Below are 17531 nucleotides of genomic sequence, written 5' to 3'. Positions count from 1 at the left end.
CACAGAAATGTGGCAGAATGTGGGGATGGACAAGAAGAGAGGACAAACCCCCTGGATCCAAGAATTAGTCTACAACTTGCCCACACACAGAAAGAGAATTTAGTTTCAAGAGAATCTCCAAAAGAGTTTCTGGTCGTCTGAAAAGATTACCTGATTTGTTCCAAAAGTACTAAAACCCACCCCTCAAATTCACTTTGCACATTTGTTGGAACAGAAAAGAGTGATGTCTGTTAAGGGCAACAACTACACCCACCAACTGCACAAACAAACCCCCCTTATTTCCAGAACTGAATTAATGTTGCCACTTAAGCTCTGGCTGCTCAGTGAATACTGACACTAAAGCAGTTAAAAAAAGATGCACTTGAATGTTAAATCAAAACCTTCTATCAGCTTTTATTAAAACTCTACAGATGGCTGCAGGGAACGTTTTATGATGTTTATCATTTGTTAAGCAGTTTCTACTCTCCCTGGAGCTATATGGATTTTCTGCTGCTGTGATGATAGTAAACAAATAGATTGTTTAAAATGTTTCAAAAGAAACTGATTCCAACAGACATATTTCCTATTAAAATGATTATTTCGCACAGTATTTATGAAGAAATTTAAAGTAAAAATGTATAATATGATCTTACTACTCTGCGTTTTACGGAAGGGACCAAGTGAAAGGGAGAGAGAAAAAAAATGGACAAAACAATGTAAAAGCAAAATAATGTAAGAGCAAAACTGCTCGTAGAGACAAAAAAAAAAAAAAATGTTTTACTTTATACAAAGTGAGTTGGGAGTAAAACCACAAAAGTAATGTAACCACAAATAGGTTAATGATGGAAGTATTTAAAACCATTGCAACACACTTTCTAGTATTTTCTAAGCAAACTACACAAACTACACTATGTGAAGCAAATCATAAAAACAATGATGCTGCAATGTATTGAAAAACGATTTAAAATAACATTTTGTTGTTTATTCGTTGAGCCTGGCATTGCAAGAGAAAAATAATATCCAATAATATCAGTGTCCTCTCCTTCTGTCGATGTCACAATATAGATTTTTACACTAATCCAAAACTTTGTAATATAATGAAATAAAATTACTTGTAAGGACAGTGTGAGGATCAGCATCAGAAAAATGCCCATAATTAGTTTTCATTAGGCCCTTTTTACCACTTGTACCTAGTACCTAGTCACTGATTGGCTGTACGTTAGTGCACTGGTGGAGTCATGAGAGCGAGTTCGTACAAGAGTCAAAACACTACAATCAATACCGTGGTCTATCGACGAAGTGTAGACATTTTTGTGCTTGGTGGCTGATAAGAAAATACAGAGGGAGCTAGACGAAGCGACTCGAAACGGGAAAATGTCCTCCCTTGTAGCGTTGTATTTGAGCCGCATACAAATCACATCACATTACTTTTCAGCCTTCCTTGCTTTGACGACCCCACCTAGTCGAGCAGGGACTAATGGAAAAGATCCTGTAGAGGTGAAGATTAGAACAAGAAGGAGGCCATACTTTAGTTAACCCTGAATACACCTGTACCATGCTGTGAACAAGAATCGGTCCCTTACAGATTTTCTTCTGTTTTTTGCTTATTTGTCTCGATTAAATGTTTCAGATCAAACAAATTTTAACATATCGAGACATATATATTTCTGAAAAAATACAAAAGGCAGTTTACAAACAAGGAATTCATTTATCAAGGGAAATAAGCCATCCAAACCAACCAATGCGAAAATAGAATGCCCTGTTGTTAAATACAGAATGACTATGAATAGCCACATTTTTTGAACAGATGAATTCCTTTCAAATAACTTAAACAAAACTTGTCTGACAACATGAAGGAGACTAAAAGATGTCAAAAACCAACACATGATGTTCTGGTCTAAACAAATTCAATAACAGATAAGAAAAAAAGCCTTTGACATCTATCAGTGTGGAAAGGGTTACAAAGCTATTTCTAAGACTTTTGGACTCCAGGGAACCGCAGGGAGAGCCATTAGCCACAAAGTGGTGAACTTTCCCAAATTACTTCAGGAGCAAATGGACAACTCATCCAGGAGGTCACAACAGCACCCAGAAAACCATCCGAACTCTAAAGACCTCACTTCTGTCAAAAATGTGAACTTTTTGGAAGGTGTGCATCTGGTTACATCTGGCATAAAAGTAGCACAGTATTACATGACAAAGAACATACAGCTAAAGGTGCTGGCAGTGTGACAGACTTGAACGGCTTTGCTACTTCAGGAACTGGACAACTTCCTCTAATTGATGACAACATGAATTCTGGTCTCCTCCAGGAAATCTTGAAGTAGAACGTCCAGTCATTCGTTTCTGGGTTATGCAGTAGGTCAATGATCCAAAGTACACCGGCATGTCTACCTCTAAATGGCTAAAAAAAATATAAGGATGGGGATTTGGAGTTGCCTAATGGATGTACAGACTTATATCTGATTGACATGGAGTTGCATGTACTTAAACAGGCAGTTGATGCATGAAAACCCTACAGTGTGGCTGAACAAAGAAGACTTATTGCCAATGATCAAGCTTGATGGCAATTGTATCTGCCAAGAACCAGTTATTAGTTTGACCAGATATTAGGTTCAGGAGACAATTCATTTTCTGCATAGGGCCAGGTTTGTTACCACATAAAGTTTCTTTTTAACTCTTGCTTCCTCATGAAAGTAAAGTTTAATTGTCTACTTAGTGCTCCAGCAACAATCAGAAGGACCTCGCTAGACCATCTAGTTCCATATACTAAGGGAATTCAGTTGGTTGCAAACACACTGTCCCCTTCACTTACCACAAAATAAAACCATTAACTTAGCATATGCTCTAATTTTTCCTTGGATCTTACACAGGTTAATGTGATGTGTGAAATATTTAAAACTGCTAAGACGCAACAAACGTTGCAGCCGCTGTGTGACTGAATGAGAAGAGGATTGTGCAAACAAAAACATAAGAAATCAACTGTTCTCTACAATGAACATCAATTTGTTTACTTTAAGTGGATGATTAAACAAGAAATAAATGTAACTAAAGAAATGGGAAGGTAATTGCACCCTTTTCCAGTGAACATTAGTTGTCTGAATGACGTTGCATAAGTTCTCAAATCCCAGTCTGAAAGCAAACAGTTCCCTGGAAGTTTCTGCATTTCAACATAAGCCGTTTCACATCAATAAACAGTGGTGACCACAGTTATAGTCAAACCGGGAACAGGACAATAGAGATTAGGAGAGCAACAAGGTTACAATCTGGACCCAAGGCATTTCAGCTAATTTGACGACTGAAATTAAAGATTTAGCAAATGAGGCCAAAACATGCTGATCATAACCTGCTGTCTATAACCAACAACATAACAGAAGATCCGAAAAACCACAGCAATTCTTAAAGAACAGGCCTCAAAGCTGTGTTGCATGGGTGCAAATATAAGCTCATGTTGTGTTAGCTAATACTGGAGCTTTACAGTCACAGTTTCGGTGTGATTCAGCAAGAGCTGAAACTATCATGTGATCATTTTCAACTTAAAAAAATGTGCTTCTAGCAATAACTGACATTTGGAGCAAAACTCTCTGGTATCTCATTTTCTGAGGTGCAGTTTCGCAATACTCCCTGCTGCAAGCACTCCTCATCCTAGGCAACTGCCCTGGTTGTCTTGGAAACCATTTTAAATGCTCCCTTTATTAAGACTAGACTCAGCAACAAAGCTCTTACTCTCCCAAGCCACACAAGCATGCATGCATACACACACAAAGTGGGGTGGGTGGTTAACCCAGGGCAGTGCAACATGCATTCCAGGACAGGAGACAGAATTCTTAAGATCGCCCATCTACCCCCGCACACAATCCCATTCAACAGACACACACTGAGGGAGGAGGGGGAAAAAAAAAAGAAAAAGAAAAGATGTTATCCCTTTCCCTTTGTTGAGCCCCAATCTGTGATCAAAGCAGTACCTTTCAGGACATAATATGACTTAATAACATCAAGAGTGAAAGGAAAAGCAAGGAAATAAACAGATGAGAAACACAACACAAGTGAACAAACTGATTGAAGGGGAAAACAACATGGACGCAGAACAGAGGTTCACACCAAACAACCACCAACTCACTCAATCACCTTTCTGGTTCTGCAAAATGGCCAACTCAATATATGCCACAGGCATCCGTTGCAGGGAGTCCCACCATATCACTGGCACTGAACACTGGAAAGGTGTAATACACACCTGTGTGAATGAGTACTGACATATGTGGGTAAAACCAACATCTGTTTTTCAGATTAGACAATGTCGACAAAAAGTAACACCGAACAGTTGATGAAAATCCTAATAACTGTGGTTCTACTTTCTATGATCAGTCGGCTGGACCACTAACAAGCCATGTGGCCAAATCTTCATAAGTGCCCGTTTTCAGGTTGATAGCTTGCACTGCATTATAGACAATGCAAATTATTTTATTAATCCAACAAATCTGGGTTTTCTCTTTAATCAATCCCAAGTGCATTTAACCCTATGCAAAGAGTTTATGCTGAAGGAGAGACTGTATTTGTCTCTGCAGCTCCTGGTCTGCCTGCGTCATGTGACCTGCTTTGCACGCTGTACTCAGATAACCCCTGCTGTCCTGCAGCTGAAGCACTAATCATTAGATTATACAACATCTAAAGCACTACGTTTATGAAGCAGGACAACTTTTTCAGAAACTGCTTTGAAAAATGTTTCAAGCCTAATGAGTAAACATGCTAACGCTAGCATAGCACTCTAGCTAACTGCGCTGCATAACAAAAGACTCAAGTTTATTAAAGACTGGAGCTTATACACGTTGAGTCAGATGATAAAGCTATGCATGCCTAGGGTGAAACCTTGGCAGAAGTATGTAGGAGTTTTCTTAAGGTAGTTAAGACGAGCTTAACTTAACTTAGCTGTTTGGAGCAGCATATTAAGGTTCACCTACAGAAACTCTGGTTGGGACAATATATGCGTGGCTGTCAAGAAAAACAAATTATAGCAGAGGTTGCAACATCATAAAAACGGGTCAGGTCTTACCTGTAGGTTGCACAAATAATGAAACGTCATGAGGCTAAAATTGGCCTTTGATTTTTAGAGCGGTATATAGCGACATTTCACTGGTTTTGTGGTCTTTGGACTAAGTTAGATATCTCAAACTCTTGGACTTATGACATAAAGAATGAAGTATTGTAGAGATTCTAGTTTTGAATATTTATAACTAAATTTCCTTTGCAACAATTCCAAAGAATAACAGCTGAAGTGCTTAGTTTTGTGTTTTAGACCCAGTTTAAGAACAACAGGTCTAGATTAACGTGAATTTAAAGTTGTCAAAAGACCTAACACCAGTGAAGATGACCAAATTTTAATTTGAATAAGCACACATTTAGTCAGTAAGCCAAACAACATATTGATGAATACAATGTTTAAATAAAGGTATGTGGTTGCAAATGAAAGATAAAACATGTCGATTTATACATGACGTTTTGGATACAACTACTGCCTATTTAGACGATTGTCCTTTAGAAAGTGAAAAAAAGAAAATCTTTTCATACTTCTCCCAACCTGGAAAAATTATCCAGACCTTTTAAGACTGCGTAGGAACTCTGGATCTATTTTTACCAGCACAATCTCTGGAAATTACAGCATTCACCACAACAGCATGCTTTGTAACCACACATCAACCTCCCAAATAATAGCCCCAATGCGTTAATTACAGAGAGCACAATGGGCTACCAAAAGCCTCAGTGAGCAGGGGTTTGGTGACAACTAGCTGGAACCATCTGACTCTTCACTTCATCCTAACCTCCCTGCAGGGAATTAAATTGCTGTATCTATGAAAAGAAAACTCAAAAGCCCAAAGTAGAGCCACTGTCTGAGTTATGCGCTTAGGACGGATCATTGGTGGTTCATCAAAGGAGAACGGTGCTGTGCTCTGCCTTAAAAAGCTCAATTTTATAACCACAATATTGTATTTTTGCTTAGAGCATTTTATTAAAGCCTATATTATTGGATTAATCCCTTTTTCTGTGCTTACACATGCTTTGTCCACACATCATCAAAAAGAGAATTATTCTCAAAGCCTTGGCAAACCTTTCTACAGGTTACAGTCTCTGCTTGTCATTTGATATTTCCTTCATGTTGCACTTTAGTTAAATTGTACAGCATCCCTTACGGTGTAAAATTATAAACCATTAATTATGCAGGATAGGGTTTTTTCCACCAACTCCTTATGTAGGTAATAGGCTCATATATAACGTGATGTGTTCTTTTTACTGTGGCGTAAAAAACACTGTTTCACGAGTTCATGTTTAGGTATTTAGCTACACTTTTCTATATATAATAAGGGTGCAAGGTTCTCTGATCCAAAAAATGTTTTAAATAAATAATTTTTATTTAATCATTTAAATGAAACTGCAATACATGGAATGAAAGGGTAGGTGTACTTAATGTCAATAATTGAAATAAAAACAAACATTTAAAAGTCAATGACTAAAAATTTAACTTTGCATTTATTAAGCCAAGATAAAAAAAATCTTTTTGTTCATGTTTTGAATTATTCAAAATTTTCATCTGCCATGAAACAACTACTGTCATTATGACTTATTTACTAGACCTCAACATTTGATTGGTTAGCCTGAACAGCCGCAGCCCAATCACCTTGTCATTAGCGTTGTTAACCCCGCCCACAGACTTTATCCCATGGCGGATAGATAAAATGAAATTCATGATATGCTGCAGAAATAAAAATAAATAAAATAATTACTTAAAAAATTATATATGCATTTAAAATATGTCAAACATGTTAAATAATTTGTTCTATTTTTTATTATGCAATTCTGAGTTTAATATTTTATTTAAAAATGATCATTATAAATGTATGTGTTTATATAAGGAATGCACTTCCATTTTTATTAAATGTTATAATACAAGTTTACATTTGTATGACTTTTGACCTTGAATATTTTTCCAAACCTTGCAGTTGATTGTTTCCATTTCTAAATAAATCTTCTCAACATTATTTGTACCCAGGTTGCTTAAACGTTATGCGCCTATATTGACTTCTGGAAATAATTGAGTCAATGGTTTTACTACAATAGTCTACAATGTCTTCCTTGAATACTAAAAGGTCCTTTCTTTAAATGTCCAGGTTCTGCGTGGCCTCATTAGAGACATGGTGAGAAATCAGTATTGTGTTTTATGGCACTAATTTAACATAGGTGTAGCTTTATAGTGAAGGCATATCTCCTTCCTCCTCCCCCATCTTTACTGCCTCTGTTTATCTGTCTTTGGGGTGCAAGTGCCTGGTACCAACAGCCTCCCTCTCTCTCTCCTCTCTTAAGGAGAAAGAGAGAGACTCAAGTAGTCGATTCTCCACTCGGATGCATCTGCAAGGGCAGGCTGCACCCTCCTTTCGCGCACCAATAAATGTGGCCATACTGACTATGAATCTACAAACAGATGCTATGAATGCAAATGCAGATCAAACTTAATGTTTGTTGTGATCACTCAGGTCTCCTCCTCTACTCTGGATGTCAAATGTTTACATGCACACAAGACAAATATAAAACATGTAAATATAGTTCATGCCAAACAACTTTAAACAAGAACTTCAAAACTTTCAAGGGTTTTGTTTGGTCGGATCCTCCTGATGCACTAACCAGTAAGTGAATCGTTTGAGCAGTAAACAAAGCCTTCCACAAAACCACAGCAGAACATCAGAACTGGCCCTGGAAGTGTCACTGAAATGCTGACAGTTTTAGCTGCAACAAAGATAACAAGTAAGAAAATATCACCAAGCGCACACAGTGCATGAGCTTCTGAGTTGTTAGCATTTCTGACATAACTGAAACCCTGGGCCAAATTATAGTTTTGCTGCAATGCATTTGACAAGCCAAACCAAAGATTTTTCCCAGTGAAGCTTCACTCAGTGATCCCACTTATTCTGTGTTGCTCAGAAAGATCAGAATCCGTTAATGTCCTGTGCTAGAGATGGCTCATCCTAACAATACTCTTTCACTTGGTTCTTGCTTTGTTATTCAGTTTCAAAATAGAAAGGTTCACTATGAATTTATAGCAGATACATATACAGCAGGCAGGCTTTAAATTTGGAACCAGCAAAGGAAGGAAGGAAGGAAAGAACTGGAAGCCCAACACATAGAAGGAAAGATAGGAAAAATAGATGGACACGAAGGAAGAAAGAAAACAAAGAAGGAAAGAAACAAAGGAAAGGAAGGCCACAAAGAACTGGAGGTGGGACACAAGTAGAGAAGAAAGAGTCGGGTAGACCACTATGATGGATGAACAGAGGGAAGGAATGAAAAACAAGAACAAGAAAGGAAAGAAGAACAGGTCAGAAGGGATAAAGTAAGGACACTAAAAAAGGACAACAATAAGACAAAAGGGATAAAAAAAGGAAAGCCTAGAAATACAAATATTTTCTACACTTGTTTTCTTTTTCCAAATGTATTTAAACGTTGAAAACACTGAAACTGAATTCCACACTTTTGCTACAAGCAAGATTATCAATAAGACATATCAAAGCAGAGGGCTATCATGCTAACGTTAGTTTAGCACTTCAGCAAACTGCAACGGATGAAAACATAAGGAGGGGGTTGTCATCAGCTACATTTGGTGTGTCAGATATATGTTTAGAACAAAATCTGAAAGCTATGCAAGTTCTAAGAGAAGCATTGTCAGAACTTTATGGTCACTATTTTTTACCTAGTTAACCTAGCAGAACATTGAGGCTGTCCAGCACAAACTCCAGCTGGGACAAAATTTCTGTTGCCACCCAGAAAGTGAAAATCATAAGAAACTTTAAAGCTATTGGTTTTATTAACTGTAATGAATGACTTGGCATCAGTCAATGCTTATTGACTCGGATCGGTATAAACTACCAAATATTTTTATATGCACATCAACAGAGCAGAGTTATACATTCATAACCAAGAAATACATGTAACTGCTTAGCAGCTTTGGTAAAGAGTGACAGATGAGTCCTCTTCTACCCCACCTTAGACAGTGCCACTTTCCAAAGAGATCACATTTAGGCCAGCTCTCCAGACCAATGTTATATAAACAGCTCTTCTACAATCACAACTCATCACCATTTCTTGACAATTAAAATAAAAATCTAAACAATGAAGCACTATAGAGCCCAGAGCAGCAAAAATCGCAAATAAATCAAACATCTTATAGCTCAATAGGTCGGCAGGCGACCTTGTGCTTGATAGCATAAAATCAAAAGAAACGTGCTAGAATCTTACAAATGAAAACAGGTCTGTAACTGCACTGCAGAGCTGATGTAGAGATAAGAGACAGGCTGTTCGAGAGCTGCAAACTGACAGCAAAGGAAGGAAATCAGTTTCCGCACTCTGTTTGGGGTTTTTGTTTATGGTTTCAGGCCTGAGAGGTTTAACTATCCTGCATGGTATGACCTAAAATGTTACTTATCTTATAGCATTCCAGTTTTCATATTCTGAATGAAAATGTTCTGCTTTACTTACAGAGGATATTAGTACTTTATAAACTGACAGGACCTTAATAACTAAAGCATTGGTCCCACTATAACCAAAACCTTTAATGTGTTTTATGGTTTTTTATACAATAGACCAACACAATGTATTGCATAACTGCAAAGAGGGAAAAAAAGGATTCATTGTATTTTTTTAATAAATAAAAATCTGAAAAGTCTGACATGCACTTGTATTCAGTGCGTTTTAAACTGATACCCCAAAATAAAATCCAGAGCAAACACCTTCATTCAGAATTAGCAAACAGTCCAGCTGTGTATAATTTACTCAGGGTAAACACAGGTGTTTTGTAAACGACATCACAGAACAAAGAACAAAGGCACAGCTGCAGAGGACAAGCATGTGGAAGAAGGAGCTCTGGTCACATGAGTTTACATGTAAAACACTATGTATGAAAGACTTACAACAATGCATGTAAACCTGAACACACCATCCCCATGGTAAGACACGGTGGTGGTAGTATTGTGCTGTGCGAAAAGGAGCAGAAAGCTAATTTAAGCTAATTTCATCATCACATTTCAGCAGGTCAGCAACCATAAAACCTACAGCCAGACCACAATAGGATGGTTTAGATCAAAGCACATTCATGTGTTAGAATGGTTTAGTCAAAGTCCAGACATAAATCAAGAATCTTTGACAAGAAAGTTATTGTTTTCAGGTATTCAGTAATTTGTAAAGAAAAATGGAAAAACATTATAGTTTCCAGCTGTACAAAGCTGGAAGAGACATCCTCAATGACACTTGCAGACTCAATATAATATTGACACCATAGATCCTTTTCCTTCCACTTCACAAATATTCCCTACATTATGATGGTCTACTACATGAAATAAAACTTTTTACCATGACAAAATGTGGATAGGGTGGGACCTAACCTTGGCAGCACCTTGGCAGCCTCTAGCTGAGGAGCGATGACAACCAAATAAGTAAACAAAAACTCACAAGTAATAAAGGATACATTTTAATGGCTCCTGACTTTGTGCCGATAGCCATCAGCTGCAGCTTGGGGTCAAAGGCCAGGGCACTGGGCTGATTGGGGAACCCGTGCTCCACAGTCTGGGAGGAAGAAGACAAACGACAGGAGTGGGAGGGAGAAAAATGATACACGTTTACCAGATGACACAACAAACAAAAACACAATACACTTTATTAACCTATATTTCTTTAAAAAGCATCCAGCTCTTTTTCTAAGTCAGAAGAGGCGTCTAAAAGGGAGGACTCCTTTAATAAAGTCAGGCAAAACTTTTTTCAAAGGCCACTGAATGGCAGCCCGACACTTTATTGCCACGCTCTGCAGACCTTGTTAACTGGGATTAACATCAATTCACAGCCTTTATTCCCCCCTTCTACCCTTGGCACGACATGGCAGACAGCTGGGAATGCATTTAGAGCTGCAGAGAAGAGGTGAGCATATTTCAGAGAGGACTTTTCCGGGGTCTTCCTCTTGGAACTGCGACACAAAGAAAAAGCATCGATACTTTCCGTCTTTAAAAGGGCCAGACTGATTACACACAAACACAGTCACATCAAAGTAAGCCTCCTGTAGACAGACCACCTCTGTGACAGTCGCAGCAGCTGGTACCGAACAGTAAAACAAGGGTGCTGTTCCAGCAAAACAAACAGTCAGTGGACTTTAAACACGATACACCATCTAGACGAGCTGAATCTACACAGCACTGAGGTGCCTCACCACCCACACACAACCACTATCAAAGGTATTTACTTAGCGGGTGTCTCTGCAGACATCTTGTTTAGATGAACAGAGCAGGAACCAAGAGAAATTCATGAGAGTCCAATGGGATGCATCTGAGAATTTTAAAGAACAGCAAGATATTTAGAAAGGTACAACTAACTCTCAATGAGATGAGCATCTAATCTGTAAGAAAAAGAAACCAAGCTAATTGAACTGGTTAATCAGCCAATCACTGTGTCTTTCTATGGCAAACAATGGAGGCAAAGGTTAGACTAGTTTAGGGCAGCTGTGCTAATAAAATCTCCAAAACAATGTCACTGACAAAAAGCTAATATTAAAAATAGCTTTCTGTTAAGTGCAATAAATGCAATATATTTCCAAACTCATGCAAGTTATCACATTAAAAATCATTTTAATATTGAATAAATTATTATGATTCTGTTTCCACAATCAAGCTGCTATAAACCATCTTCAGCGCATCTGAAATAAACAAGAGCTCCTTTTAGCATGAATCCACTTCTGATTCTGGGGCAACTGTGATTAGCCTGGACTACAGCGTGTTGTGAGATACTTGTATGCCCTTTAGGGCAGAGGCAATGACATCCGTTTGCCTAACTAAAATAAAACATAAAAGGTACTTTAGGTCCTGTCAGTATTGGCTGGTATTCCTCTGAAACTTTTTGCAACGTGAGCTTTTCTAAAGCACCAAAGATTATCTGGATGTGAGAAAAATCAAGTCTGAACTTTTGTCTTAAGCTGATGTTCAGACATGCTTGCTACAGCAGGAGAGTCTGTGCTGCTTGCTAGGGCTGCACGGCAACAGTATAGGAAATATGTAGCGTTATGTGATGGCGTTGCTGAAAATTGTAGTGCTAATGCTTTTGTTTCTTTACCTCTGTACAATGTCTCCACCACCCTCTGTAAGCACGGCCATCTCAACCACTAAAAATAGACCGTAGACATGAGCAATAAGGGCAGTTAGAGTCCGTCCAACTAGTCAAATAATAACTGATATGCAAAGAAGGAATGCAAATATTGCGTCCTAGCAGTCCATTGCTGTTGCGTTATTGCACACACCAATATTGCGATGGCAATTACAACTCGTTATATTGTGCATGTCTAATGCTTACTTTGGGTACAGAGAAATCAAGGTAATATTGTAGCAGCTTTTTTTGCAAAACAGAACATAAAGAAGACATTTAATAAATGTGCACATACGTTTATGTAAAATCTTCACCTTATGATGCATATGTGAAGTGTCTTGTAAAAGCCTTCATAGGCCTTGAACCTTTCCACATTTTGTTGCTTTACAATGGAAAATGTCTATGTATTTTATAGGGATTTGATCTGACAGATGAACACAAAGTTCGTTATAATTGTAAAGTGAAAATGGAGTAAATAGATTTTCAAAAATCTTATTAGGATCCCAATAAAAAGTCAACAACAATTTAGAAAAGATGAAAGGGTATGAATCATGTGCAAGGCACTATAACAACAAGACGTACGATTTCTGCTTGTACACAGTAGTTGTTGGGTAATTGCTGATGTTGTAATGAACAAATAGAGACCTGAATGTTCTACCAAACTCATTATTTAATGTGATAACTCCTCTGGACATGCTGATAAGTTAGCTTGTGACCTTACTGTAAGGAAAGGGTTGCAGCCATTGCGATAAACAGAAACACAGGGTTTAACTTGGGAATCCCACAAAGAGGCTCAGTTTAAAATGGAGGGAAAACCTTGGATTTAGAAGGACTAACTTTGGATCCACATTTCTATTTGAATTTTATTTTACCTGCCAAGTAAGATTGTAGTGTTCACAGTTTCGCATTTAAAACCAATCATGACTGCAGAATAGAAACTTCATAGACTGAGGCAAGCAGCCAAAGGAGGGGAAAAAAATGGATGAAAAACAAATGGAGTGAATAGGAGCTTTCCAACTGTGACTGTTTTAATATTAAAAAACGAGAAAGAAAATGTGAAAATCATTAACTTATGCACATTTATATTGTGTCTCCACAAGATTTCTCTCTGATCTGAACTGTATGGGTTTAGTTTGCATGACAATAGTAATCCACTTCTTCATCCATTCAGGAGAGACAGTATCGATTAACTGAGTGTTGCATCATGAAATGTTTGCACGGGGTTGTTCTCTGGAAGACTTTCACCTAACCTGAGTTCACCACTACAACGCTGTTAATGTGGCTCATCTCTGGACAGTACCGTTCAGAGATTCTGTTGGCCAAGCTGCAGGACATCCAAACACAGTCATTAATTCACAAAGTACTGCAAACTACTTTTACGGCCACCACAGGTCCACAGCAGCCCACAAGGTTTAAGTTTATAGCTATTTATTTCTCTTATATAGTTTAACTTATTATTTTTTAGATTTTCTTTAACTTTTCTCCTAATAGAAAACGTGCTTATATACACAATCAAATTTCAAATATTCCTTATCCTCTATAATGGATTTATTTCTCTCACTTTTATTCATCATTGTGTTACTACCAACATAATTATTTGTTTTATCTGTTTACCGTATTTTCCGCACTATAAGGCGCACTTAAAAACCATTAATTTTCTCAAAAAATGACAGTGCGCCTTGTAATCCGGAGCGCCTTATATATGGATCAATTGGTTAATTGGTTGATCCATACTGGTTGTACACGGCGCTCTGTCAAAATGTTTCAGTACGACTGGTAAACTACAAAGCCGCACCGCTTGCAGCATTACGGCTACCGTAGTCAGGGGTGTCGCCAAAGTAATAGCGGTAAACACCTGTACTGTGCTTACTCCTAGTCCAACACCACTTGTGTGTGTATAACGACCCCAAAATTGCACCTTTCAAGAGACACGCTTACGATGCTGAGTTCAAACTCAAGGCTGTCAGCTACGCAGTCGAACATGGGAATAGAGCAGCAGCGAGAGAATTCAACTGTTAACGCTACTATATTGTGAATGTACTAACGTTTGATTTAGTGCATCAAACTGTTTCTTTTACGTGTTTACTGAATCAGGGAAAAGTTCCCTTTCACGTTTTAACCAACGTTTGATTTCAACTTCAACATCATAGACTCCAATGCATTCCTAACGTGCGGTTGGTTCTATTCAATAGAATTCTATGTAGAGGAGACCTTACCATGCGAGTGAATGGAGTTATCAGAACGCTGGTTTGTAGTGTATTAATAAAGTTTGACTGACTGACTTATCTGACTGTTTTGTTGACATTCTCTTTAGCACAGCTCCATCTAGTGGATGCATAACGCAACCCCAGTCAAACGTTTGACTGCAGTAGCTTCTATTTTATGCGCCTTATGTATGAAAAAAGTTCTAAAATAGGCCATTCATTGAAGGTGCGCCTTATAATCCGGTGCGCCTAATAGTGCGGAAAATACGGTACTTAATTTAATCATTTTTATGTGCATCTCTCCAGTGTTTTTTCTGCCTGTTATTTCCTTTTTTTTAACATCAGGAAAGTGTCACACATGACTGTATGAAAAGTGCTCTATAAATAAAGTTTTATTGACTGAACATGTAGCCTACTTAAAACTGGTAAAAAGGGAAGACCACTACCATTAAGTGTTAAAGCTACATGCCAGACCTTTCTGTGAGATCAATCAATCTTACTTTAGATATAATCTGTTACATATAGAGCACGTCGTAATCAGTTTTCTCTATTTGCTCTGCCACAAGCTCTTATTTAGTCAAGATTATATCTACCCTCCAAACAAAACAAGCTTCCATGAGCTCATGCATTTGGTTACAACAAATAAGACATAACTGATCAGAGGTCTTGTAAAAACATCCATTTATATTTCCTATGTTAAGTTGGGTGTTTAATTCGAGGTTCATTTTATGCTTTTTCTTCAAATATGCCATATACCAAGCAATCTGTGTCCGTTGTATATTTTATGTTCCCATTGAAAGCTCATTTCTAAAAAAAAAAAAAACATAGACACTGGTATTGAAACCAGTTTTCGACAAGGTGAAGATATTTTTTCATGTATTGTAAATCTACCATTTTCCATATTTAAGATGAAAGGGAAAAAACTCATTTTAATTTTTTTATAAAGAACAAAAATGCCCTAATCACTAGCAATGGCTTTTAAGGGTTCCAAACTACAAAAAAAAAAATTATTCATGCATATTTACTTTTGGATGAAAAAAAAATAAGTTGATACATGATATTTCTAAGACAAAACTTAAAAGAGCATTTTTTCTGTGTCCAAATGACACAGGCAAAGAACAAAATCTAGGGTTATGCTATAAATATATTTTTCAGTTATCAGTAAGTGGGGGGGTGGCATTTTATTATTCAGTTTAAATATTCCCGAAGGTGATCAAACTTATTTTTACAGTTTATTATCAAATATATACTTGTGTTGGCTCTTGACAACAGTCCCAGTGGCTTATGTGGTCCTTTGGGAAACAAAAGTAGCCCGGCTCTGGTCCATACACCCGCCTTTGTTCTATTCAGCACAGAAGGAGGACGTAACGGGGAAAAAAACCCATCGCTTGTCAGTTTGAAAGAGAGAAGTTGTTAACCAAGTTATTTGTTCCACTAAACTAGCAAATACAACAATTTAAGGTGGTATAACCCAAAAAATACATTTACTCATTTCACCAGTGGTGAATTTGCACAGAAACCAATCAGTACAATTAAAATTGTCAAGATGATCATCATCAACATCACGGTTTGCTTCGGCTTGACTGTCCATAGGCTTGACGACATACGAGTCAAACTCTGCCTTAGTCATTTAGGGCTGAACCCAAAGGCTTCATTATCCATGTCGAAATCTGTCAAAAGTTGCTCATACAATGAAATGTTTAGTAAGGGCAGCTGATTCTTGTGGCTCTTGTGAAGTCATCGACCCAAACACACAAAGCAGAATCAGCTTTATTCCCCTTCAGCTGTGAGCTTTTTGAGTATTTTTGGCAATTCAGCAGTAAAATCAACACTATATTACACAACTGTGTTTTAATGTTGCTTCATGAGATAGTTTCTTTAACAAAATAAGATCAACTTCAGGTAATATCAACTTTCAATATAAAGTTTCATACGTTTCCCCTGAGACTCACACCAGATTATGTCTGTATGAGTTTACAAGAATTGGTGGACAGCTTTTTGTGGGTGTTGTGTGAGTGTGTGTGTGTGTGTGTGGGGGGGGGGGGGGGGGTCTCCAAATTTAGATTAAATCATTAAAATATAATATTATTTCTGGATCAAACTGCTGAAATTGCTTATGGTTTAGATTTGTCCCCTTTAATCTATAATCTCGTATAATCCTGATTAGTGACCAAAAAAAACAAGTGTATAATTTAAAGAATATTAGCTAAAAAAAAAAAAAAGTTTTGTACTGTTTCTGTTGTTCACTTTGATGGGAGGCCAAACACCCCTTAAACACTCATCAACAAAGCCCGTCCGAGTCCGGTCTGCAATCAGCCCCATCAATCAGAAGCAGCGATGTCCCTCTGTGTGGGAATCCATGTACACTGCCAGCAACACAGACGAGCAGCCAGGTTAGATGCTGCAGGGTAATCTCCATCTAAACTGCACCCCGTTTCTAATAAAACAGACCCATGTAGTTGTTTTTTGGTGGAGCTGCAGAAGATGAGGAACCCCCGTCTCCCTCCCCTCCTTGTCCCGTTACTTTACCTTGTTAAAAGCGAAGAGCTCCTGTTTTATCTTCTCTCTCTGCGGGTCGGTGCCCTGCCGACGAAACCTGAACTTCATCATATTCGAAGCGGTTGGTGGGGAGCAGGCTAGACCGGGTGGGACGGAGAGGAAAACGCGGAGCAAGCGAGCCGGAGTTATCAGCGGCAGGAGAGGCGCAACGGACTAAGCTAAGCTAGCTAACGGACTAGCCCATACAGGCTTTAGCTGTGGCTGCTGCTGCGAACACAACTCTTCTCTACCCTCTCTCCTCTTCTCTCCTCCTGGGGCTGTTTAGGTCGCCGTGGGTTTGACCACAGCCCCCTCCCAATCCCGGTTCACACGAAACTCGTCATTCTTAATCAATGACGGCAAAGAAATCAGCGAGAAGCCACTCAGAAACACCCACGCGCCCGAGAATTTCGGAGAGGGGTGCTTATTCTGCTGCACAGAGCACACCGGCTCCGCGTCACTGCTGCAAACTTGTATTGCCGATAGTAATAAATAAGTTAAAAACAAAAAAATAAACACACTCCGGATAAATAGCCAATAAGAGCTAAAATCAAAATAACACATTGAAGCGGTCGTTTAAATAAAAAAAACTATTAGCTTTAAATGCTGTTTATGCAATATTTGTAGCAGTTTAAATACAAAACTAAA

At 38.1% G+C, this 17531-nt stretch overlaps 1 protein-coding gene across 2 annotated transcripts in view; it reads right to left on the bottom strand.

Annotated features, from left to right (window-relative positions):
• Positions 1-17288, bottom strand: part of LOC124865058 (lethal(2) giant larvae protein homolog 1-like) — a 45568-nt gene extending 28280 nt beyond the window's left edge. The window contains exons 1-3 of one of the 2 annotated variants that reach the window (XM_047360066.1): positions 16875-17287; positions 16577-16711; positions 10484-10581 (exon numbers count right to left, since the gene is read on the bottom strand). In XM_047360066.1, the coding sequence (XP_047216022.1) occupies positions 10484-10518 (35 nt within the window). In that variant the 5' untranslated portion in view covers positions 10519-10581; positions 16577-16711; positions 16875-17287. Of the gene's footprint in view, positions 1-10483; positions 10582-16576; positions 16712-16874 lie in introns of both variants that reach the window. The other variant, XM_047360065.1, reaches the window with a different exon arrangement.
• Positions 17289-17531: the final 243 nt, after the last annotated feature.

This window comes from Girardinichthys multiradiatus, chromosome Y (assembly GCF_021462225.1).
Source record: "Girardinichthys multiradiatus isolate DD_20200921_A chromosome Y, DD_fGirMul_XY1, whole genome shotgun sequence".
In the NCBI taxonomy this organism is placed as follows: Eukaryota; Metazoa; Chordata; class Actinopteri; order Cyprinodontiformes; family Goodeidae; genus Girardinichthys; species Girardinichthys multiradiatus.
The sequence above is the reverse complement of the archived record's forward strand: the minus strand, read 5'-3'. Positions and strand labels throughout refer to the sequence as shown.